The 24,852-nt window shown below is 34.0% G+C and overlaps 3 protein-coding genes across 4 annotated transcripts; all 3 read left to right on the top strand.

Moving 5' to 3' along the window:
* The first annotated feature begins 1,590 nt into the window (after nt 1–1,590).
* On the top strand, nt 1,591–6,901 carry LOC111317121 (mitogen-activated protein kinase kinase kinase 5-like). Its single transcript, XM_022919475.2, has 11 exons — nt 1,591–2,282; nt 2,719–3,342; nt 3,420–3,507; nt 3,625–3,687; nt 3,791–3,954; nt 4,172–4,247; nt 5,196–5,255; nt 5,327–5,452; nt 5,789–5,998; nt 6,076–6,173; nt 6,321–6,901. Exons 1-11 carry the CDS (start codon nt 1,816–1,818, stop codon nt 6,514–6,516), a joined length of 2,172 nt encoding a protein of 723 aa, XP_022775210.2. The 5' UTR covers nt 1,591–1,815; the 3' UTR covers nt 6,517–6,901.
* LOC111317122 (phosphoglycerate mutase-like protein 4) lies at nt 6,595–11,924 on the top strand. 2 transcript variants are annotated; one of them, XM_022919476.2, is made up of 8 exons: nt 6,596–6,736; nt 8,782–8,999; nt 9,109–9,187; nt 9,927–9,977; nt 10,072–10,182; nt 10,373–10,504; nt 11,189–11,264; nt 11,537–11,924. In XM_022919476.2, exons 2-8 carry the CDS (start codon nt 8,782–8,784, stop codon nt 11,755–11,757), a joined length of 888 nt encoding a protein of 295 aa, XP_022775211.2. In that variant the 5' UTR covers nt 6,596–6,736; the 3' UTR covers nt 11,758–11,924. The 2 variants fall into 2 exon arrangements, with proteins under 2 accessions (XP_022775212.2, XP_022775211.2); XM_022919477.2 differs by lacking the exon at nt 8,782–8,999 and having other exon boundaries at nt 6,595–6,736.
* Nucleotides 11,925–17,499: 5,575 nt separating this feature from the next.
* On the top strand, nt 17,500–22,863 carry LOC111316210 (CDPK-related kinase 5-like). Its single transcript, XM_022918222.2, has 11 exons — nt 17,500–18,368; nt 18,964–19,094; nt 19,198–19,239; nt 19,368–19,476; nt 19,803–19,881; nt 19,971–20,267; nt 20,343–20,455; nt 21,089–21,196; nt 21,275–21,337; nt 21,437–21,604; nt 22,297–22,863. The coding sequence occupies exons 1-11, from the start codon at nt 17,715–17,717 to the stop codon at nt 22,435–22,437; spliced, it is 1,905 nt and encodes a 634-aa protein (XP_022773957.2). The 5' UTR covers nt 17,500–17,714; the 3' UTR covers nt 22,438–22,863.
* Nucleotides 22,864–24,852: the final 1,989 nt, after the last annotated feature.

The following is a 24,852-nucleotide window of genomic DNA, read 5'->3' as shown; positions in this document are numbered from 1 at the left end:
TCACTGTTCTTTCCCTCGACTCAGCCTTACTTGGGAAAAAAAAAAGGTGTTATTTAGTATTTGGATTAAATATATGTATTTTTATAGATGATGATGAAAATGAATATAAAGTAAAGAGTAGGACCAAGTCGGTTCATCCCTATCTTTTTCTATATAAAGTAAAGAGTAGGACCAAGTCGGTTCATCCCTATCTTTTTCTATAGTTATTACAATAATAAATTTATTATTACTATTATTACTCTTTTATTATTAATCTCATTTCTTATGTCTCCTATAATAAGTCATTTGTCAATATCTTATTATTCATTTTCCAAATTCAGATAAAATCTGAAATATCTTACTGATGTTCTAAAAAATAATAATAAAACCAAATATCAAATAGATTCTTCCTTTATGCCAGTTAAGGTGTTAGATTTTAGGCTTTTTTTTTTAAATTTATCTTATCCATGATCAACCATATGCATCAATCTAACATAGTGGTTGAATTGAATTAATCACCCTTTGGAATGAGTCTGCAGTGTTACTTTTTTTTTTTCAAATGATGCAAGGCGTAGCTATAAAGAATAAGAAATTTTTGCACCATTATCAATGCTCAATTAACATGAGTGGTCATCGAAACTTCTTCAAATAACCGATGATGTTGATCTTCACTAAGGAAAAAAAAAAAAAAAAGGGTCCAAATTCAAATTCTAAAGTTGAATTTATTATATTACTAATTTTTTTTGCATGGAACAGAACTAATATACATTATATTTCTTTAGTACTAAAAAAGATAGATCAACAACAAAAATGAATATTCAACTACATCAAGGATGTATTCCTTTTTCTTTGGCAAACATGTCGGTGTCCATTATTAATCCATATGTATGATTTTGGATTCAAAATGATGATTTTTAATTTAAAATTTTATTTAATAATTATGTTATTATTTAAAAAATAATATTTAATAGATTTAAAGTTTAATTCTGAACTTTTTATAATTTTTTTTATTTTTAAATTATGATTTTTTGTAAAAAATGAGTTTTTTTTTCTTTAAAATCATTATCATTTTAATTGGAAATGCATATTTAAAATTGAAAATCTTGACTTTAAAAATATAATAAAATGTAAGATGTCAATTAATTTTTATTTACATTTACGATTAAAATCAGCGATTATAACAAAAAAACATTGTGTTATGTGTCAATAACTAACCAAAAGGTTGGCTTTGTGTTTTATTTTTTTCCTTATTTTTATTTATTATAGAATGTAATTAAACCACTAAACCTCCATTAGAACATTTACATAAATTCGTTAATTCAGTTTTACATAAATTATCATTATTGCCGCGTCATTAACCAACTAATCCAACAGCAACTTTGTTATTGTAATTTAACGGAAATTCACGCCATGTTCTAACGACAGAAAAAAATATATAGTCCCACACGCTGTCTCCCCTAAATAAATCCAATTAAATCTGAATAAAAAAAAACAAAAGAAAGAGATATTCTTCAAAAATATATTATAATAAAAAAAGGGCGAAGCGAAAAAGCAAGAGCATCTTAGCTTTATTGACCTCCTTAAAAACAACAAGGCTTCGATCGCAAACCCGAGTTGTTTCAGACCTAACATATAAAAAAAAAAAAACCCGGTTTCCCGACATCCAAATTGCAAACGGAAGCTCGGCTTCCTTTCAATCTTTTGTAACATCATCGGCTTATGTTATTGCACATCTTGTTCTTTTTAAACCTAAATTTATGGATTTTCCTTTTTTTTTTCTTTCTGATTCTTTGGCTTTGGAGATTTGATTTCTTGTTTTTAGAATGATTTCTAGCCATGCGTTGGCCTAATATTTCCTTTTCTTCTTCGTCTTCTTCTTCCACCACCGCCGCCAGGTCGGCAACTTCTCCCGAGAAGCATTTGCAAGATAATAGTAATAATCAGAATTATCATAAGCGTAATCACAATCAACGTCACAATTCTCGTTCCCATTACTTGGGGTTTCGCATTGCGGGCCCCAAGCTGACGAGGCTAAAGGAGTTAAGGCGTCTCAGCAAGCAGGAGATTGCGCAGACGGAGGCGGTGGCGACGCCGCTCTCCAGCAGTTACGATACTCCGTTGTCGTCGTCGGCTCCGGCTTCGAAGACAACATCATCGGGGTTGGCGGTGCCGTTGCCGCTTCCGCTTCCTGTTCCAGAAGGAGACGGGGAGCAACGGTTGCCGTCGCCTAATGAAGTTGGACATGGCAAAGGTTTAGAGGATAGAGATAGAGAAAAAGCAGATGGAACTCCTTTCAATTCAAGGTGATTTCTTTTTTCTTCTTAGTTATTAGTTTTAATTAATATTTACTTAGAGATTTCTTGATCCTGTCTTAATTGATGCAATAGGTTACAAATTTTAAAAAGGATTATTTATTTTTATCTTTTAACAAAATTGATATTTCATTTGTCAATTTTGCTAATTTTAGGAAATTTTAGAAACTAATTATGATCTAAGGCATGGTTTATTCATGATTGTAATATTATTTGATTGATAATCTGAATGCTCAATCTGAAAATTTAAAGCTTCTTTCATGTATGGGTTTGTTATTAACATCTTGGCCGCGCTGCTTTAATAAAATGTGCTTTTTGTTTTGCAGAGCAGTTTTAGGTTTTATATTTAGAGTCATTATAGACGTTCTGATAACTTCTTTTACTGGTTTTGCAATAACTGAGAGTTTGTTAATTTATCCTATTACAGTATGTTTGCTTCTCGTGACTCAAGGAAGATAGCAGAACATGCGGACACAAGATCATCCTCTAAGGTGTTACATCAAGAAGTCAATAGAGGGGACAGTTCTCAGGATGAGTTTAGGGTGAATGTTCCTGTTAGAAGTTTTCCCACGAGTCCATACAGCAGTCCTGCTGTAACTAGCCCACGCAGAATGAGTGCTGGTGACATGTATCCACACTATATTGTTCCTACAGGTAAACAAGTCTGGTCGGCACCAGAGATGCTGACATTAGATGTTGCAGGGCTTCCTCCCCCAGCATTCTATGATTACATTGCATTTAGCACCGATAATACTCCACTTCACAGCCCACCAAATAGAAGTCCTTGTCGAAAGAATAGAAGCCAAAGTGGACCTCCTTCACCGGTACATCAGAAGTTGTTACTTGAGATCTCATCATCCAGACCTGAAAGTAATGGCCCTATCAATGTCCATCCATTACCTCTTCCTCCAGGAGCAGCCATGGCTTCACCATCAGCTTCCATTCCCCAAGTTACAACTAAACTGGAGCCATTGCCAATGAATTGTCAATGGCAAAAAGGCAAGCTTATTGGACGTGGTACATTTGGAAGTGTTTATGTTGCCAGTAACAGGTATACAAGTTCTATGTATCTTTGCTGTCTGTTGCTCTTGCTATCTCAACGCTAAAGGGGCTTCTTCTTTCTGACAGAGAAACTGGAGCTTTATGTGCAATGAAAGAAGTTGAGATATTTCCTGATGACCCAAAATCTGCAGAGTGTATAAAGCAACTAGAGCAGGTTTTTCTGCAGCAAATATTACATTTCTTCACTCTAGAGAGAGAAGAGTGAGAATTTAATGATTACTAATGCTGTTAGTTTCTTCTACCGCCTTCCTAACTACTTCTTTAATTGCAGGAGATTAAGGTTCTTAGCCAGCTCAAGCATCCAAATATAGTTCAGTACTATGGTAGTGAAATAGTAAGTAACATGCCAATTGCATGTATAGGATTTCACCTCTTCTTCTTACTCCACTTATTATCTCAAGAACTTCTGCTAAGGACTTCAAATTATGCATATGCAGGTTGAAGACAAGTTCTACATATATCTGGAGTATGTTCATCCTGGTTCAATTAATAAATATGTTCGTGATCACTGTGGTGCCGTAACAGAATCTGTTGTTCGCAATTTTACTCGCCATATTCTTTCTGGGTTGGCTTACCTGCACGGCACAAAGACAATCCACAGGTACAAAGCACAGTCCTGATTTCTGGGTTAAAATAAGGCTTGTCATGCACCCTAAAATAGCCAAGTAGAGTGTAAAAGTGAATAACATCTAGTATTAAATTCTAATTCAAATTTTAAGCACAGAAAGACTAGTAGTTTGAGAAGAGGAAAAGAGCCTATTTTAGTATTCTTGCATGAATTATTGGTGCTTAGTATGCTCTTTAACTGTTCTATTTAGGGATATTAAAGGGGCTAATTTGCTTGTTGATGCATCTGGAGTCGTCAAGCTAGCTGACTTTGGGATGTCCAAACATGTGAGTTTCATATCTTCCCCTTCTCTTTGCATGCATGCTAGTCACAGATAAGGCATGTAAATTTGTAGCCATAGGATCTTTTATGAGTTAATGTCCACCCACCCTTCCCCACACAACAATAAATAATTTAACATGAAAAGAAATTTTTATTTGAATTCATTCTCACAACTGCAGTCCTTTTATGGACATTTTAGTGAAGTGTAAAAGAGGTGATGAATATATATTGACATAAGCACACAGGAAGTTATAAAGACAGATTAAATCTTTTTAGTTGAGATTATTACTGTGCTTGTATAAAGTTGCAACACCTGGTATGTGCTGGCAGAATTGAAACTGTGTAGTCTTCAAGCAAGGAATCCTTTAAATCTTCATTTTCTTTGCTTTACAAGTATGGTACTATGTTCCTTTGGTCTACAAGACATCAAATGCTGTATTAGCAAAGGTACTTGCTTTCAAGATCTAAAGCCTTATCCAAAACGGTTAGTGCAGTGACTAAGGAGAGGAGCTCCCTTTCCTTGTCAACTAGGGTTCAATTCTTGTGGGGAGCACTCCGGAAGTAAAATCCTGGATACATCAGACCGATGTGGGAGAGAGTACGCCCTTAAGGTCACTCACGGAGGGAATTTGATCCTGGCAAAGCTTGAGGATACCCATGATTGTATTATCAAATAGAAAAAATTCTAGACTTAGATCTAATTTGATATTCAAGCCAAAATAACAAGAATCAGAAGAAAGATGAGGTATTCTGTACTATTAATAGTTAACTGTGGCAGTTATGAGCTGTGCAAAAATTAGAGTTGATTAGCTTGGTGTAGCAGATGTGTTACCATCATCATCATAATTTGCTTTTCATTACTTATTGTTCTTCCAAGATATCTTGCTTCAAGGTCTTTGCTAGTTGTTATTTTCCTGATTGCTTCAATGATTTTGGATCCATTTGTTGCACAGCTTAGTGGACAAAGAGCTGATCTATCTTTGAAGGGAAGCCCATACTGGATGGCTCCAGAGGTACCATATCGCAAATATATCAATACATATTGGTCTGTAGTTTCAACATACTGACATTCATTTCCCTGCAGTTGATGCAAGCTGTGATGCAGAAAGATAGTAGTTCTGCTCTCGCTCTAGCCGTTGATATTTGGAGTTTGGGTTGTACGATTATCGAAATGTTCACTGGTAAAGCACCATGGAGTGAGTATGAAGGGGTAAGCACCTGATGTATCTCAATTCACTTTATTAATCATGCTGAGCATTGGAGAAAATTTAAACATGCCAACTTTTCACTGTTGCATTAAAAGTCATCAGATTTCAGAAAAAAAAAAAAAGAACAAAGAGTTGGGTACTGTGTTTCTAATACTGCTAATAGTTATGCATTGTTTACCAATTAGATTGTGCTGGATGGCCTTACTTGTCCGCCAATCATTAAAGACTTATAAGAGTGCCATAATTGTCTGCATGACAAGGACAATAAATTGCGTGGTCTAGTTTGTTTTTAAATAAGAGCCATTTTTAATTTCTCCACATTCTCTTTGTTAATGCAGGCTGCAGCTATGTTTAAAGTGATGAGGGATACCCCTCCCATACCTGAAACGTTATCACCTGAAGGGAAGGATTTCCTGCGCTGCTGCTTCCGAAGAAATCCTGCAGAGAGACCATCTGCAAGCATGTTACTTGAGCATCCATTTGTAAAATGCTCATCACAGTCGGGTGCCTCACCTAGTCGCTCATCATCTAATGTGCAAAAGTCCATGGTAAATAAGAATACTTCCCCTTTTGTTGCTGCTGACATCTAATACTTTGTTTACTAACTGGTTTAATATATATACAGGATATGCCCCTTAGTCCAACAGAGCGATCTGAATTTAAACTGGATCAATTGCCAGTTCAGCAAAGCCTGCGAAATACTAAAATTGTGACTCCTGACAGGTAAAGAGTTACATTTTGCATTGCCTTTGAACTTATACTCTGTCATTTGCATATCCTTACTGCAGTTCTAAAAAATAAAAAAAAAACTCAATCAAGTTGGTAAACTCTATTCTTTTCTTGACTGTCTACTCCATTCTTTTTCTCCAGTGAGACTGCACAACGATCTTATTACAAGAGTTCCAACTTAACAGTGGCCCCACGATATTCTCCTCGATCTACCCTTGAGGCTCTTCCTAGTTTGTCTTCTCCACGCTCGAGTCAAAATAGTTATCATCCCAGCCCTTCTGGTACCATTAATAGATCTATTAACCAGGAGTCCAAGAAGAACCATATTTTTGGATAACATTGACGAGAGGAAGAAGCACTGTACATTATTTTAAAGGTTTCTGCTGATAAGGCAGCTTTAAGCATTGCGTTGGACACCTTGAAAGATGCTGTCTGACTTGTGGCCATGGAGAGCTTAACCAAGAGCTTCCCACCTGATCTCTGTCATCAATGCCTTATTAAAGTTCCTGAAGCCTTGCCATCCTTGAAGCATATCCAGAAGTAGGATATATGAGCAGGTTTGTTTTTGTGTGCTATTGACTATTTTTTAGAGCTTCCGAATTTGAGAAAGCTCTTTTTTTATGTATGTCTTACAGAAGGTGACATTTTCATCCCATGAGTTGAACGAATTAGTAGATTTTAGAAGGTTTAAGTTATCCATATATCAGTTCACTTTCCTGCAATTAGTGCAAATTTCCCCATTGTTTCCTGTCAAGGGGCTAAGGTTTCCCATTTTCACAATGGCATCAGCAAACTCAGCATAAAATGTGATGGGGTTGTCGCTATATGCAGTGACCTGAGAGTCCATGGAGCCCTCATTGAAGAGCTGTTGGTCTTAATAAAGTGGGCCCTTGTTATTAATCAAATTCTTGAAATAAGCATTGTCGAAAATTTCCTGCCAGATCTCTTTTTAGAAATACTCAAAACCTGGGTGAATCTTAATTCGGAATTGTCTTTTCTTCCTATTTATTTCTGGTCTTAAACTGAAAATTTCCTTGCATGTTTGTTTGAGCTTATCTGAACAATCTTTTTATGCGCACAATAAAACTTTTTATTTGACATAAAATCGATACTTTCTTTTTCTTTTCAAACTCTTTATTTTTCCTTCTTTTCCACTTCATCCACCATTGTGGCTTCGCTTGCTTGTTCTCAGCAATTGCTTTCGCTCGAGCTTTTGGGAATGCATATCTTCTATTTAGGACTTCGACTACTTCTGGCTCCTCCTGTTTTGTTTCTTCATCTACAAGTATCTTATCCACTGTCTTTCTCCTCCTTGATCTGTTGTCTGGATGTGTTTCTTTTAATCCTTTTAAAGCTAAGTTTCGCCCTGCCTCTGCTGTAACCTTCTGTTCCATTGCTACTGAAACTCGCCAATCTGCCAATAATGTTTCTTCTTCAGCTCTTCTCTTTAGGGCATAGTAGTCTTCCTGAGTTAGTTGTACTGGGAAATTGTCTGATTCTGGATGATTGATGTAGCGAAGTGCTTCAGCTGCTGATGCTCCAAAAGCTTCTGATTCTATTCGCATGGCTCGAAGTGTGAGTTGCAATGTCCGAAGAGTCTGCCTCCTTAGCCGCAAGGTTTGTTTTAGTTTAGATCTTGCCGTGCGCTCTTCATCCTTATCTGCCTTCAATTGCTTCAACTCTTCGCGTGTTTGTTCTAGAGCTCGGTTTATTTCATTGATCATCTTTGTGGCCCCGAGTTCTTCCTCCCTTTTGGATCTAACGTCCATGACAACGGTCTCAAGTTGTTATTCAGGCGCCAAAATTACATTATTAGACATAAAACATCGATTTTAAGCAGTGGCGAGGTCTGATTTTAGGCTTTCAAGCTCATCAATAAGAGGTGTGGAGTCTAACCATGATTCGATGGCATCATCCTTGGCTCTTTTTAGCTCTTCCTTTATTTCTTCAGTTCTTCCACCTTGGCCTCCAAGATGTTGCAACTTCCTTTGTATGATTCTCGTGCTTGGTCCCAGTAGTTCGCTGTTGTTTCATCAAATGACTCCATCGCTGTTATTGTTGATCAAGAAAACAGATTTCCCATGTTGGGATTTCTCTGAAACATTTGCATTATGAGTCCGACTTAATTGCTACAATTCTGTCGTTTTCCAAATCAAATTTTCATAGGAATTAAAAAAAAAAGTCATTTGAAACCCCAAGTCCTAGGAATGCCTTGTTTTCACCGGCTTGCCTTTCTTGTAATGTCGTATCTGTTGGCTTTACATGTACGGTATACGTCCGAGCTAGATTCTTGTAATACTTGTACAAGTCCATGTTGCTATGTCTATCCTTTAATTAAATAAATTACCTCTGAGATTTTTTTTAAAAAAAAAAAAGCAAATGAATTTGTTGTTGTCCTGAGCCTCGTACATGGGTTGTCGTCTGTTTCCCATGCTTGGGGCTGTAAGCATGGTGGCTACCAACCCACCAGTGCTTGTTCCTGCAACGACATCAAAATAATCTGCAATTCTTGCATTTGGTCCATCCATTTACAGGCTAAGGTTGTAATTAAGCCCCTAATTATTACCACGTTTTTCTTGAAAAAAAAATTTTCTTTTTAAAGATGAGCGCATTGCGCACCCAGTACCCTTTAGCAGAATGTCTGCATTCTCCGCATTTCTCGTCAGGGTCAGTCAAGATTCCAGTTTACGTGCAATTTCCTTCAGCTATAAAAACGCTCCACCGTAATAATGTACCGAAACAAAGCCTTTCCTTTAGTCGCCGCTCGACTCATCTTGTCAAACCGGCCTACTCGCTACCAATGTCCGACTCTAACTCTAGGTAAACTAAATCATCCTTAAATTTGTTAAATTTCTTTACCATAACTCAAACTGGAAACTGCAAAAGGACCTTCTTTTTTTCGATTTAATAAATTTGTGTCAAATTACAGCTGCGTGGATGGTGCTTATGCTGAGATTGTGGTGGTGCGACATGGAGAAACGGAGTGGAATGCTGATGGAAGAATTCAGGTTTGAATTTCTCGAAAAATTTCACATTTTTTAAAAAATATTTAATATTTTATATATTTTGGAATTTGAATTGGACATAAAAATGTCAAATATATCATTTTTCTGGAAATTATCGGATAATTAGGGATATTGCGTGCGCGGGAGATTCTATGATCTATTTGTTTATTTGTTTGTTTGGATTATTGATTTTAATCACGTTTAAGTAAGTTTGATTTATTATTGATAAATACTTAATATTTTTTATTTATTATTGATAAATACTTAATCTTTAATTTCATTTTGGAAGATTATAACTCTATTTTGAGATTTTGAATATGAAGTAAATGTTCACACTTTATATAATCTGATTTTTGGTTATTTCAGGATTGGATCAAGTAAAGGAGAAGAAAGTTTTGTTAGGTTTAAGTAGTAAAGAAAAGAACTTGGTATTTATCTGCTTCATAGATGGAAATGGTTTATTATCTGTATGATGAAATTCATATGATAGAGTGCAAGATGATGAACAAAACAGCCTTATCCGTTTCAATCTCATGATTTTATTACTCTTAATAGTTTGATAAAATCTTGGACAAGGTTCTCAGACTGATCATTTTGATTTACCTCTTATACATATTGATCCTTCTATTTTCAAATTTCAATTACATTTGTACGTATCCATACTCTTGTTATGTGGATGCCTTGGTTAATGTAACAGTTTATCTTGATAGTTTGATTAGTTTTTTCCTATATCTTTTGATAGGGGCATTTGGATGTGGAACTAAATGAAGCTGGGAGAGAGCAAGCAGCTTCAGTATGTTCTTGTAATTTTTGCTCATATGACATTTCTTTCTCTAATGTTGATATCTTAAGTTCATTCTTTGTTCCCTGCCTCTCACTTATTATAGGTGGCTGACCGACTATCTAAGGAGCGTAAAATATCTGCTGTATATTCATCTGATTTAAAGCGAGCTCTTGTGACAGCTGAGACAATCGCAGCTAGGTGTGGTGGGTTAGAGGTATGAATCTCAAAGCAATGTTCCTGGAGTTAAAATGTGTTAGAAGTGTGTTTTTCCACTGTTAAGGCAGTTTCTTTTAGAATTTTTAGGTTCAAGTTTTCAATGATGCTAGATATGGTCTATAGCTTGGAGGAGTTTGGCACTATATGTGAAGATTTTCTGTTATCTATGTTTGTTGGATGTGAACCAGGTTATAACAGATCCAGACCTACGGGAGAGAAATTTAGGGGATCTTCAAGGCCTTGTATATCGTGAAGCAGCCAAGCTCAGTCCCAAAGCTTACAAGGCCTTTTCATCACACAGGACAGATCAAGATATACCAGTAAGTTAGGATTGGTTTGAACTTGAAGGATAACATTGCGAAATCTAGGAATAAATTTGTCTCTGGCTTTGCTAGTATGAGAATATTCTCTATTTAAATTAGTAATGTGTTGGCTAGACAATTGCTGGCTTTGGATTTCATAAATTTCAGAATTATGTTCAAATAATCATCTTTGAAGCATGGCTCTCTAACATTATGTCTCAAGTTAATATTACGACTTCTGGTCAAAAACGAAGGTTCAAATTTGGCACTAAATACTAAACTTGAAAAGGCCAAATTGAGTCTAGTTTTTCTTGATTTTGCATTTAGCATTCTCTCTCCCAACATGGAAGGAAATGGTTGTCATTGCTAGCTATCCTTATTTTTGGGCCATGTCTTGCTAGTCATTCTTAATCACAATCCACTACTCTTTACAAGCATACTTACTTCTGAAGTTGTAGTACTGATTGCACTTTACATTAATATGTTTACTGATGGTTTGTTGATTTGTGCCAGTTATTATCTAGTTGTAAGCCCTTTTTTTGTTTGAATCATCTTTAATCACTAGTGCAGCACATGCTCTTGTTACTAAAAATATGCAATAACTAGTTAAGTGTGATTATAGTAAAAGAAAAAATGATAGTATATCATGGTTTTCACGTTATTATACATTTAAATGCTTACTCTGATTCACTTCATATTCAGGGTGGTGGAGAAAGCCTAGACCAACTCTATCATCGCTGCACATCTTCGTTGCAGAGAATTGGTAGGAAGCATAAAGGTATGTTGTATCATTTGTAAAGGATCATAATCAAGGTGCAAATGATATGGTTTATGAATAGTTTGTTGTTATAATTTGTTTAATTTTTAGCACTCAGTGGCAAGTGTTTTCCATTAAGCCCAATAACAAGGTGTTGCTGCTGTAAATATCTAAAACACGCAAGTGTTTGAACAACTTTATTTGCCCTCCAGTGCCTACCGTTACCTTATAACATTACTAGGCTAATATATTTCTGGTTTAAATATCTGAATAGTTGCTTATCTCTGTGATAGGAGAGCGAGTTGTTGTGGTTTCCCATGGCGGTGTCATTAGATCACTCAACAAGCGTGCTTGCCCAAACGGAAAGTCTGCAGGGAAGGTGCTTAATACATCTGTAAACGTATTTCACTTGTCTGATGAGCAATGGACCATAAAATCCTGGGGTGACGTTAGTCATCTCGATCAAACAGGATACCTGAAGTCGGGTTTTGGCGGGGACAAAACATCTGGTTAGTTTGTAGTTGATATTTGATACTTGATGTTTCCTTTGGCACTTTATCATTGATTATTCTGGCAATGGCACTGGAATATTCAAGTGATGTTGTTGGGCTGATTCAAGCCGCTATCACCAGGGATTATCACTTCTAAATTTGATTCTCGAACTGCTCTTATCTTTATTAACGATGCAACTCTTCTTTTAATAACCATTAATTTGAAAGGTGCACCAATTTGCTAACTTCTTATCAGAACTTCGGTTCGCAGATTAAAAATTAAGGATTATTTGATAACGTGATAGAAAGAACTTTTATGGTGTCACAGCTGAGTAATTAGAGATTCAATTATAAAATGCATCACATCACAGTCGAGTGATTTGGATTCAGTCATAAAATGCATCACCCAGCTGTGGTGCTATGGGAGTCTATCTCTGGAACTTTAATTTTCAATATTTCATAAAATTTTATGAAATTTGTATATTCGCATGTAATCTTTAAAAGAGAAAAAAAATAAAAAATAAAAGGGAAAGGCACGATTCGTGGCGTTTCACGTTAAGTCAGTTGAGATACCCGTCGGCTTGAAATGTCTGCCAACTTAAAACGTCTTACACAAAAAATAATGTTCGTACACGACAAAACTTGGCCGTTTGTACGCACCACCGAGTTACTATGTCCGAACCTAGTTCTTGGTAAATCAGTTAGAAATATAAAGAAAGAAAACTTCATTTGATTAATTATTTGAAACCTGAGAAAAAATTTTACAACAGTTCTTTAGAAAATTTGTTGTTTTTTTTTTCTCGGGTTAATTTAATTTTTAGTTTGATCGGGACATATGGATGTTGAACTAAATGAATTTGGGAGACAACAAGAAGCCTCAGTACGCTGTTTACTAATAATTTCTTTCTCTGTCTCTGATGCTTGAAAGCTCTTCTTTCTGGCTGTGAAATTAGCTGATGGACTATCCGGAGAGCCTGAAATATCCGCTATATATTTTTCTGATTTGAAGCGAGCTCTTGAAACAGCAGAGACAATTGCTGCATTTAGGGGATGTTCAAGGCCTTCTATTCCATGAAGCAGCCACAGTTAGAACCGAGGCTACTAGAGCTTTTTCATCACGCAGGACTGATTCATTATCAGTTGATGCTTTGTTGGCTGAAATTAATGCAAAATTGAGGAAGATTTATCATTAGCTTATCAGTAGTACTTAAAAAAATATAAGGGTTTTGGTTTATATAATAGTTTGCTTTGGCTTTAATGTCATTTTTGGTGATGCATGCAGTTTGTAGAATAGTTTTGAAATTATAATGTATCAGAGCTTTCAATCATGGTTTTCAAGGTCTGTGTTCAAATCTCACATTTTATTAAAATGGAAGATGCTTTTCTTGTCGCCTGTTATGCTTTCCTGAAGTTGGGATGGCCTCCTACTGAGTCACGCTGGAGCTTTTCTCTTAAAATGAGCTTTCATCCCAGACTGCTCAATAAAAATAAAAAATTTAAGCAAGGCCAATTTTGGGGTACATTTTCTGTTTTGGGCTGAGGTTCTCCTTATAAGACATTAAGAGTTGGACACTGCGTCATGGAGAAGAAACTCCTTTTGTTGGTATCTAGCTAATTATAAATAATAATAGTTTGCTATGAGGCACAATCTTAGTGTTGGAGCAACAAGTCAATCAATGGTTAGCTGATATGTCGCAGCAATTTGCTGGCCATAAGTCTTTTTCTTCGATCATATGGTGGTATTACATATCAAAACTGTTACGATGATTACGATGATGATAGGGAGGTGGAGAAAGCTTAGACCAACTCTATCACCATTCTAGATCATCATTACAAATAATTGGTCAGAAACAGACAGGTATTATTTACTGTGTCATTTGTGAAAAGAAACTCGAGCTCCCAGATTGTAATCAAGTTATACAACAGATTACTTTCATTTTTAACCACTTTAGTTACTTCCAAGTTCCATCTACAATTAATCTTCTAGTCTGACTTTTACCTGACACTGCTGCTAGGATGTAAGATGTTTCTGTTTTAAAATTTCTGATTGTCGCTATATTTCCCAATGGCAGGAGAGCTAGTGGTTGTGGTCATTCATGGAGGTGTCATAAGAGCACTTTATAGGCAGGCTTGCTCAAACAGGTTTAGGGGGAGTATAATCAATACCTCTGTAAACATATTTCTCTTATCTGGTGCTGATGTTTGGACCATTAAAGCCTGGGGTGATATCAGTAATCTCCACCAAACATGACATATGCCAAGTCTGGTTTAGGGGGTACCATAACATCTGGTTAGTCATAAAGGTTCGAAAATTTTGAGACAGACTCCTCGTCGGCAACGTATGCCAATCCCGGAAGCAAAACGAGTAGTCTTACGTTGCATATACCAGTTAGTACTAAAACTGATGCATAACTGACCAAAAAGAGTGCAAACACCAGATAGGGAAACTCATCTGCTATATGATATTTTCTAGAAGTTGCAAAGCAGTTTTACACTTTGGCAAAATCCTTTTGGAAGCTTTGTGTTTAATAGGAGCTTTTACTTTCAAAATTCATCGGACAGTAGTTGCATGGGGACTCTCAAGAAGATGATATATGATATTGCATGGTTTTAAACACTTACACCGAACTCTCTTAACCATATTCAACCTTTATTAAGGATCATGTTCCAAAAAGATTTTAAGATGTGTTTTCTTCCCCATTTGATCCATTTTGATTGAAAATGAAAATAATTTTTTAAAAAAATTCATACATGGGAAGTCCTATTGCCATTTTTAGGCTTCATTTGGAAGTCCGATTGAAAGAATGTTCAATAAAAAAAACATTGTTCAATAAAAAAAACATAATTTCTATGCTGTGAGAGCCTTTGAATCAAATTTCCAAATAAAGCTTAGACTCACTAAAAAATAAATAAATTTGTGGTTTCCAAGATAGCACCAGCCAAAAAGAATATATAAATCCCTAACTATGTTTAGCGGCGGATTTCGATTTTTTTTTGGATGTTCACTTATAATATATATAAAAAAATATTATGAAATTAAAAAAAAAAATTTTTAACCTTGGGTTTATCCATATATACCTATTATACCATTTTGATCCGTATCTGACCATGTTCCCAAAACAATTGCTTTTAAAAGAAAAGAAAAGTGGAGTTATCTACTTCTCCAGGCAAAGGTAAGCATGTGCATCATTTGTAGGATTTGAAGCATATAAAAACATTGCAAATGTAGTTGTCGGTGTGAGTGGAATAACTTTACTTTCGTTTCTAGTCATTGTTCACGTTCGTTAAGCTTTCTCCTCATCTTCATTTTTGAGAATTTTTTACCTAAATGCACTCAATGAACCCTTTTTGACCCAAAAAAAAAAAATATTTTACTAATATTCAATTTTGCCCCTCCATCATCATTTTTAACTGGTCAAACTCAATATTCAGCATTCTCTCCAAAATTTTTTTTATAAAAAATAATTATTTTGTCATTTTCATAAAAATTATTTTATGAAAATTACGATTGAGCATAAAAATATTTATTTATTAGTTTTTGGTTTAAATTTGTAAATAAAAATTTTAAGTCGAAAAATTATAATTTTATTATTTAATATTAAATTAAATAAAAATAATTTTTAAACATAAAAATTACTTTCCAAGTAACATTAAATAAAAGAAAATGCCTATTGGCTTGCCGTCCAAAGCCAACTTTAACCTAGCTCCAACTTTTTCCCGTTAATTTATTATTAGTTCAACTATATTTAGTGAGGCACATGGTTGAATAATACATATAGCTTAACTCCTTTTTGTTTAGACCAAGAACATTAGTTGACATAGTCACATAGCTCACCCTTTTTGTTCTGTAATACTTTTGTTTCTTTTACCAGCAATACTTGCTTTTGTGTTGAATTAAACAAATTCAACAGCTGATTAATTCTGTTTAAGAAACAGATATAATCATTGCTTGGAAAAAGTGGAAAAAAAATGGGCTAATAATTTGCCCCTACAAATTGAAACAGGCATCAGCTGTCTTGCTTAATTAAAACCCAACATTAATTTTTGTTGGGCTACTCCTATTTTATGTTTTTTTTTTTTTGGCTATACAAACAAATAAATCACACGCATCAAGGATATGTATAATATCAAAGGTCTACAAAGGCAAATAAGTTGTGGGCTACCCTATATTTTTATGGAGTATGATTCATATCAAGATTTTAATTTTAAACACAATTTTTCCTCTGTCAATATGAAAAAAATATCACAAATATGTATTTAATACTAATAATATTATAAAAGATATGTGAAGGGCAATTCAATTCCAATGTTACGTTACTCAAATCCATTTATTGGCTTGTTTGATTTCCTTTATTACAACAATGACAGGGTTTGAGTAGGATTGACACTTCAACTCGAAATTGATGAGTTTCGATTTGACTCGATTTTATATGATCGATTTTTTTTTTTGAAAATCGAATTTTAGGTAAGATTAGATTTTAGATAAATCCGACTCGACTTAACATTATGTAAAAAATTATTTTTTTAATTTTTTATTTATATATATTTATATATTTATTTTTTAAAAATAATATTTTATATTTTAAAAAGTAATATTTTATTAATTTCGGATCAAATCGAATCAAATACAATTTTGAATTTAGATCAGGTTCAGATAAATAAATAAACAAAAAATTCATGTCAAGTGCATGTACGGATTTTATGATTATAAATCAGGTCGGATTCGAAGCGAACAAAAACTCATCTTGACCCGATCCTCTGTCATCCCTAAGTTTTGAGGGAAATTGTATTGCATCTTAGCAAACAAATAATTTATATCTTTACCTAGAGAGGCTAGTATTGCTAGAGAAATGATCTTATATTTAATAATCAAATATTGAATTGTGATTTTACAAGCAAATATCACATTTATGTTATCGAAACATTTTTTTAAAAAAGTTAAAATCTTGAAAGCAAACATTCAACAAATAATATTTTATAATGGACATAATTTAATAATATTAATTCGTTGAATCAATAATGGCATTATCTATAAAAAATTATATTATCATTCAACAAACACATAATCCTTGTCTCTTAACCAAGGAGATTGATGTTGAAAAAAATAATTTCATATCTAATAGTTAATAGTTAATGATTGAATTATGATTTTATAAATAAGGAACACCCTTTTTCTATTAAGATTTTTTTTTAAAAGAAAAAATATGAGGATAAATCTTTAAAATTTTAAAAGTAAACATACTTCATAGTTTGCATTAACAGTGTTTAAAATTTTCATTAAATATAAGAACAAAAATTGAAAAGAATTTTATTTCTTAGATTATACTCATATTTTTAATCAACTAAAATTAATATGCTACACTTTACTCTGACTGGAGACTTTAGTAGAAAGCGTTGTCGAAGGAAGTTAAACGACGTTGTTTTTACTTTTTTGCGACAAAATCACCGCAATTGGAGAAAATGCCAATTGCAACAAAAAAAAAAAAAGAATAGGGAAAAAGCAAAAAGCGAAAGAAAAACAAAAACGGCGAAATTTCGTCACCTAATTACTGTGATCAAAACAGAACTCAACTAAACGGCCCCAGGATCATGCCACGTGGAAAATCTCTCCCTGTCACGATTCATTGGACCACCACCCGTGGCCCCACAAAAGCTCATCCATCTGTTTCAATTAGAAAAAAATATATTACTACAGGTTTACAACAAAATTAAAAAAATTAAACACTCTCTCTTTTTAGTATTTTTTTGGATATAAGCGAAAAAGTGAAGACATCGTCGTTTCCTTTTTACAATCGTCTGTAGATCCCATGTCTCTCCGACAAACACTTTCAGAAAAAGCTTCAGTCATCTAAAGAAGAAAATAATAATTCTTTTTTTTTTATTTTCATTTTGATTTTATCCAACTTCAAATGGTGTAATGAGAGATTTAAAATCCTACTTTCTGTTTGGGGGGAAAAGAGAGAGATAGGCTTACTCTTCAATGGGTCTTTGCACTTCCAAACCCTTCCCAAACCCTTTGTCTTCTCCTAAATCTGATTCCAGAACGACGCCTATCCATCCCCAGAATAACGATATCCGTCGTAACTCTAACTCTATTCCAGCTTCGCCCTTACCAGATGTAGTAAACGGTAAACAAAACCGGAATCCTAAGGAAGATCAAGGTAAAGAAGAAGAAGAAGAAGAAGAGGAGAAGAGAAGCTCAAATTCCAACAATGAAGGAAAGAAATCGCCATTTTTTCCGTTTTATAGTCCGAGTCCAGCTCATTTCTTGTTCTCCAAGAAGTCTCCGGCTAGATCTTCGGCCAATTCGACTCCGAAAAGGTTTTTCAGGAGGCCGTTCCCTCCGCCGTCGCCGGCGAAGCATATTAAGGCAGTGCTTGCGCGGCGGCGCGGGTCCGTGAAGCCAAATGAGGCCTCCATACCGGAAGGAAGCGAGTTGGAGCCGGCTGACGCCACGGGAGCGGCCTGTACTGGACTCGATAAGAGCTTCGGGTTCTCGAAGCACTTCGGGAGCAAGTATGAGCTCGGAGAGGAGGTAGGGAGAGGCCATTTCGGTTATACTTGTGCGGCGAAGTTTAAGAAAGGAGAGCTTAAAGGACAGCAAGTTGCCGTTAAAGTTGTACCTAAAGCGAAGGTTTCTTTTTAATTTTTATGTTTTAATTTTATTTTTTGAAAATTTACTCTTTTTTCTTTATTTTTTGTCTATTGATTTGGTTGAAAACCTTTGACATTGAAGAAATTAGACCTGATAATTAAATATCTGTGTCTTATAAAAAATTGAAATTCATGTATTTATGTTGTGTTTTACCCGAAAATTACGTATCACAATTCGTGTTAATATAAAAACACGAGATACATATTTTTTTTAATTTCGTTAAAGCCAAATATAGTTATTGCTAAAATTTTTGTCTTATTTTTGTATCATATTTGTGTCGTGTTTTATATTGTAGGTCTAGAAGAATGAGATCCATCGAGTAGTACGTGGATTCGATTGTTATATTTACTCAAATGGGAAAATATAATTTAAATATTGAATTTACTGAATTTTTTTAACAGAGTATAAATTGATCATAGCTCAAAAATAATATGTATATTCATGGAGTTAAATTTCGAATGCAGCAACTTCTATAATTGTTATTAGTGAATTATAAAATTTTATTTCTGGATGGTAGCCATTTTATGCCTTGAATTGACATGTTATGATTTCTGGTTTTGTTTTTGGTTGATAGATGACCACAGCAATTGCCATTGAGGATGTTAGAAGGGAGGTAAAAATATTAAGAGCTCTGTCTGGACATAACAATTTAGTACAATTCTACGATGCATATGAGGACCGTGATAATGTCTACATAGTAATGGAGTAAGTTCTGTATGGAAACATGAACTGATTTTGTGTTTGGTGTGTTTTGGTTTGATGACGATTGTATGCAATGGGTTCTAATAAGTGACCACGCATCTTTCAGATTATGTGAAGGAGGGGAGCTCTTGGAAAGAATTCTTTCAAGGTATTTCTTGTAATAATAACTGCTTCATGGTCCTGAATTATATTGACAGGCAAAATGTAGGAGATTGAGGATGAATGAACTTACTCAGGATTTGATTACTTATGAAGTGTATGCTTCTATTCATGCAGGGGTGGAAAATACACCGAGGATGATGCAAAAGCTGTGATGATTCAGATACTTAATGTTGTTGCCTTTTGCCATCTCCAGGGTGTTGTGCATCGGGATCTTAAACCTGAGGTGAAATACATTTCCATTTTTAATCAGGTTTTCTGATTTTATTTATTGAGTCGTATTACGCTGGTTTTGGATCCAATATAAGATTTCCAAGGTCTCATGTAAGGGTTTTCGTTGAGGATAACCTCGGGCTAATTATTCTGGTTAAGCAGTAACTTTCAAGAAGAAGCACTTAAGCCTAGCCAAAAAACTACGGCTTATCTTCTTGGTTGTGATCCATGCTAGTATATTGCATTTTCATCTTCTTAGCACCAGAGGGTTTTAATAGTTATATAACAAAAACTTTGCCCACACGATATTGTTCTAAGTTCAGCTATTTTTTGGATCAGAATTTCTTGTTTATGTCAAAGGATGAAAATTCGCAATTGAAGGCCATAGATTTTGGCTTGTCAGATTTTGTGAAACCAGGTTTGTACTCACATTCCTATTGCCTAAGCTATACTGCTTAGTTATTTGATTAATTTGTTAATATTTTCTTTGTCTTTTTCTATTGGCAGATGAAAGGCTTAATGACATTGTTGGTAGCGCGTACTATGTAGCACCAGAAGTTCTACATAGGTCTTACAGTACAGAAGCAGATGTCTGGAGTATTGGTGTGATTGCTTATATTCTGTTGTGTGGTAGTCGTCCATTTTGGGCCCGGACAGAGTCTGGGATTTTTCGATCTGTTTTAAAAGCTGATCCAATTTTTGATGAAGCGCCTTGGCCGTCTCTATCTTCTGAGGCTAGGGATTTTGTGAAACGTTTACTGAATAAGGACCCAAGGAAAAGATTGACTGCAGCCCAAGCCTTGAGTGAGTGCCTCATCTTCTGTCATAAACTCATCATTCTTATGTTCTTGAAATTTTAGTCACAGTTGTTTGCCACAGGTCATCCCTGGATAAAAAATTATAACAACATTAAAGTGCCCTTGGATATACTGATATTCAAACTCATGAAGGCTTACCTGCGCTCTTCATCTCTTCGGAAAGCTGCATTGAGGGTGTGTATATGGTGATAAATATGAACATTATTCTCTATATCTGATTCGTAGTGTGATTATGCAAGTGTGTAGAAAGCACATCTCTCTTTTTATGTGTTTTCTTTCTTAGGCATGATTTGGGAAGATTTCGGTCAGAACAACTTAGGTGAATCTGGGGCCAACTTTAGAAAGTTGCTTGAGGTGGCCAAAATTTGTGGTTTATAATTCGATTGTAAGCATAAAACCAATATGCTATGAAACACAAGTTGAGCCTGAATGTATGAACCACCAGTGGCTTCTCCGTTGGAGCTAAATAATTATTGAAGGTCAAAAAAGTGTAACTTATAAACTTTGTTTTAGTACTTAGTCATGAAACAGTTTGTATGAGTTTCCATTGTGAAGTGAGAGGTACTTTAGAAATAGGGTTTCCATTAGACTTCAATGAAAATTTTTTCAGAAAAAGTAAGTGCTTCCATTAGATGTCAAATTGTTTATCTTATTACGTTAGAGGTTGGTATTGCATGAAGTCTCCTCCAGTTGATCCTATTAGGCTTCCCATTTTTATAATGCAAACTTTTTCCTCTGTATACGTGGGATTTCTAGCTCCTGTATTATTCAATAGGTTTATTTCCCTTTTCGTTGATATTTTTGCAGGCTCTGTCTAAAACTTTGACTGTGGATGAGCTATTTTACTTGAAGGAGCAGTTTGTGCTGTTGGAGCCAAACAAAAATGGCACTATAAGCTTAGAGAATATTAAAGTGGTTGGTTTTTCCCATAATCTTGAAAATTTTTCTGCAGTTTTCTTTCGAATAATCATCTAATGCTCTTGATCTGGTCAGGCTCTGGTGAAAAATGCAACAGATGCTATGAAGGATTCTCGCATCCCTGAATTTCTAGCATCAGTAGGTGCTTCTTCTGTTTTTGATTGGTGTGGCATTCTATATAAAATTCTAGTGGTGGTCGGAATATCTAATTTTGTTCACCTTCTCCTTTTGTGGTAGCTAAATGCACTTCAATACAGAAGGATGGACTTTGATGAATTCTGTGCAGCTGCATTAAGTGTACATCAGCTGGAGGCTCTTGATCGGTGGGAACAGCATGCTCGTTGTGCTTATGAACTTTTTGAGAAGGATGGAAACAAAGCTATTTTCATTGAAGAGCTAGCTTCGGTATGTTGATCTCCTCTTGCTTGACCCGGAAACTTTTTTGCATCTATGCCCCATTTGGATGATCATTTAATTCCCATTATTGCCATTTTTCACATCATATAGAAGATGATAGTGGGTAGGTTGACACTTGACAGGCATTGAAAACTCAACAAGTCGTATTTATGACATTAATGTTTCAGTCCTTTACAAGAATTAGACTTCAATTTTTTACCTGTTTGGCTTTATGTCTCTATTATTTTCTCTTCACATGGACTTGTTGGCATCTTCCTCTTTTTATGACACCAAACTTATTAAGAATTTTTAATTTCTTGCTCGTCAGCATCAACTGTAATTAAGAGAGTTGTGTTGTCTCTACAAAGTTAGTTGCGGAATTGTGGAGTTGTTGTGTTATTGATAATAAAAGAGTGATTTAAGGAGCATTTATTTCACTTTATTGGGCCTTTAAACCTCATTTAATTCTCTTTTATTTACTGAAAATGTATTCAACGACTATTGATGTTGATTTTTTTATCTCAACCTTTTTGTTCTTTTAAGATTTCTATAAATTTTAACAATGCAAATTTAATTTTTTATGTTATTTTGAGGCGGGAAGTTCATTTTCTTTCTTTTGTTTTGCTTATTTGGGATGCTTGTTAGGTGTGAAGCAACAGAAACCTAGACTAATCTCTAGCATTTTTACTATAACTTTCCAGGAACTTGGACTGGGTCCATCCGTTCCTGTTCACTCTGTCCTTCATGACTGGATTAGACACACTGATGGGAAGCTGAGTTTTCTTGGATTTGTCAAATTATTGCACGGTGTATCGAGCCGAACCCTTGCAAAAGCTCAATAGAAGTTGTAAAACTTCCGTAAGAGCTCCGAAAATGGCATCTTTCCTGAGCTGTTGTGCCTAATAAATGAATCAGGTGAGGTCTTTGCCAGCCTGAACATGATATGATAAAGGGAATTTTGCCACCGCAATCAACGCCCCCCAATCACTTTGGTTTTGGCTATTTCATTTGTCTCTGTCACAAGCTTATAAACCTCGTGCAAGTGCAAACTTTAACATTGACAAAGCTTAGGCATTTTATGTTTTTCCACTGTAAAGTTGTAGTTAAAAAATGTGTTCAATTGCAGGTGAGAATATTTCTCAACTGATTACAAGAGACCTGATAATCTGACATATTTTGACTAGCCTCGTGAGACCATGGTTGCTGTTGTATCATCATCATCTTCTGTGTTCTATAATTTGTAATCAAAAGTTCTTGCCTTTAAACCAATCTTCTCAGCTTTTTTTGTGTGCTTCCATAACCGCCTAGAGCCATCAGAAACTAGCTAACCATGATTCAACAAATTGAAGAGGCAAAACCAGTCTTATATGGCAAATATTGATGGACAAAAAGATTCGTGCATTTGTAATATAAAATCACAAAAATTTAATATTTAGTAAATACGAGATATTACCTCTTTAACAGCTATTTAAAATTTCCTCTTGCTCCATCTTTACCAAAAGCCGTATCAGATCTGGGTTAAACAGCACCTTGCTCACTGTTTCCTTGAGAAAATCACCTCTCCAATCTTGTCTTCATAGATGTAAATATATTGGAATTTAAAGATAAATTGAGCATATATATATTTTTTAATATCTTCACTTTTGAAAATGTCAATGTCATATTAATTCAATAAAAAGTCAAATCAATCAAGTTAACAATTAAATCATTAGACTTTAAATTTAGCGACAACAAATTATTAGACTTAAGGACAGAAATTTGACTAATTGTAGATGATTTAATAATTTATAAAAATGGAAAAAATTTTAATATTAATAGATTTGAGCAATTAAGAGATGAAGAATTGGAGTAAGGTTTCAGATTCAAAGTTTTGCAAAATTTTGTGTGTCCTCAATCAGAACACTAAGTCATGATTTTATCCATGCAACTCTCCCATCAGTCAAGCACCTCAACTTTATTTCGTGGACCATGGCCTCCACTAAAATAATACTATTGCCAACAAATATAATTTTTTATGTTTACCGAGTTTGATTTTTTAAAATAAAATTTTAATTTTTAATTTTGTGAATAAAAAAATAAATTTAAAAAATTTTATATTTTTTATAAGGTTTAACTTTGTTCAATTTTAAATTAATTGAGATCTAAAATAACTATTAAATATAAAAAAAAAACCTCAAATAAAAAAAATAATTTTTTACGTCTAAATTAAAAAGAGTTTCTACTTTCAGACGTGAAAGATCGATTTCTTCGTAAGATAGGTTTGTTTGCTTGTTTATGTATTATATATTTATATATGAGATTAAATATTCAATCTTTTCATGTCTAGCTATTTTAAAAAAAATTATAGAATATGAATTAATTAGTGGAGTGTATAAAACTGAAAACAAGTTACCTTATTTATGTACTGAATTATGTATTTAAAGATTAAAATTATTATTTAATATATAATCACAAAGTTTTTAAATTTCATAAATAATATTAAAATATTATTATATATATATTTCTTTAAATATATTATAAAGAAGTATGTGAGAAATTCTTTAATGAGTAAAATATTAAATTAGCTTTAAACTTTTTATTTTAGACAAATTTTATATTTTATTGTACTCAAATAAAATTTTAATTTTTATTTCAAAAATTAAAGGTTGATTTCTGTTACCACTATCGCTGCTTGGATTTTTTTTTGTTTACATGAAAATTGACATGGGTTGATTGAATCCAAAATTTTTTTAAAAAATAACGAATTAAATTTTTTCTTTCTCTCTTCTCCTTTCAATTTTGATCGTTTTAAATCCCTCAATCAAAATCTATCTTGGTCATTATTCAACTAAATCAAGCAAGCCAAATCCAAGGTTGATAATGCTAGAACAACCTTAAATCGCATTGAAACGACTTGAAAAATTTTGCTAATTAAATAATGATTGAAATGAATATGAATTGAGTGACTAGGGGTAAGAATCGGAAGGAAGAGAGTAGAAAGAAAGAAAATTTTCTAAATAATTTAAAATTTGTTTATTTATTTATTTTAAATTTTAAAATTTTATCCATGTTATCAACCCCTTTAAACCTTTGTATGATCAAAACAAATTCAATTGACATTGACTTAACAGAAGTCTAACTCTTTTTAAAATAATAATTAATTATTTGAGTATAAACTAATAGATAAAAATTTATTTAATTACAATAAAATATAAGAATTTATCTAAGCAATAGTAAAGAATAAAATTTTTAGTTATTTTAGCCATTTTTAATTTCAT

The sequence above is a fragment of the Durio zibethinus genome, chromosome 24, assembly GCF_047325235.1.
Source record: "Durio zibethinus cultivar Kanyao isolate XHJ-2024 chromosome 24, ASM4732523v1, whole genome shotgun sequence".
Classification (NCBI taxonomy): Eukaryota; Viridiplantae; Streptophyta; class Magnoliopsida; order Malvales; family Malvaceae; genus Durio; species Durio zibethinus.
The sequence above is the reverse complement of the archived record's forward strand: the minus strand, read 5'-3'. Positions and strand labels throughout refer to the sequence as shown.

Bases quoted from the DNA above. Each gene is read 5' to 3' on its own strand.
- LOC111317121 (XM_022919475.2), top strand. From the start codon at position 1,816: ATGCGTTGGCCTAATATTTCCTTTTCTTCTTCGTCTTCTTCTTCCACC. The intron at 2,283-2,718 runs GTGATTTCTTTT...ATCCTATTACAG, and splicing joins GGAACTCCTTTCAATTCAAG to TATGTTTGCTTCTCGTGACT. The intron at 3,508-3,624 runs GTTTTTCTGCAG...CTTTAATTGCAG, and splicing joins GTATAAAGCAACTAGAGCAG to GAGATTAAGGTTCTTAGCCA.
- LOC111317122 (XM_022919476.2), top strand. From the start codon at position 8,782: ATGAGCGCATTGCGCACCCAGTACCCTTTAGCAGAATGTCTGCATTCT. The intron at 9,978-10,071 runs GTATGTTCTTGT...CACTTATTATAG, and splicing joins GGAGAGAGCAAGCAGCTTCA to GTGGCTGACCGACTATCTAA. The intron at 11,265-11,536 runs GTATGTTGTATC...TCTCTGTGATAG, and splicing joins AATTGGTAGGAAGCATAAAG to GAGAGCGAGTTGTTGTGGTT.
- LOC111316210 (XM_022918222.2), top strand. From the start codon at position 17,715: ATGGGTCTTTGCACTTCCAAACCCTTCCCAAACCCTTTGTCTTCTCCT. The intron at 20,268-20,342 runs GTGAGTGCCTCA...TGTTTGCCACAG, and splicing joins GACTGCAGCCCAAGCCTTGA to GTCATCCCTGGATAAAAAAT. The intron at 21,605-22,296 runs GTATGTTGATCT...ATAACTTTCCAG, and splicing joins TCATTGAAGAGCTAGCTTCG to GAACTTGGACTGGGTCCATC.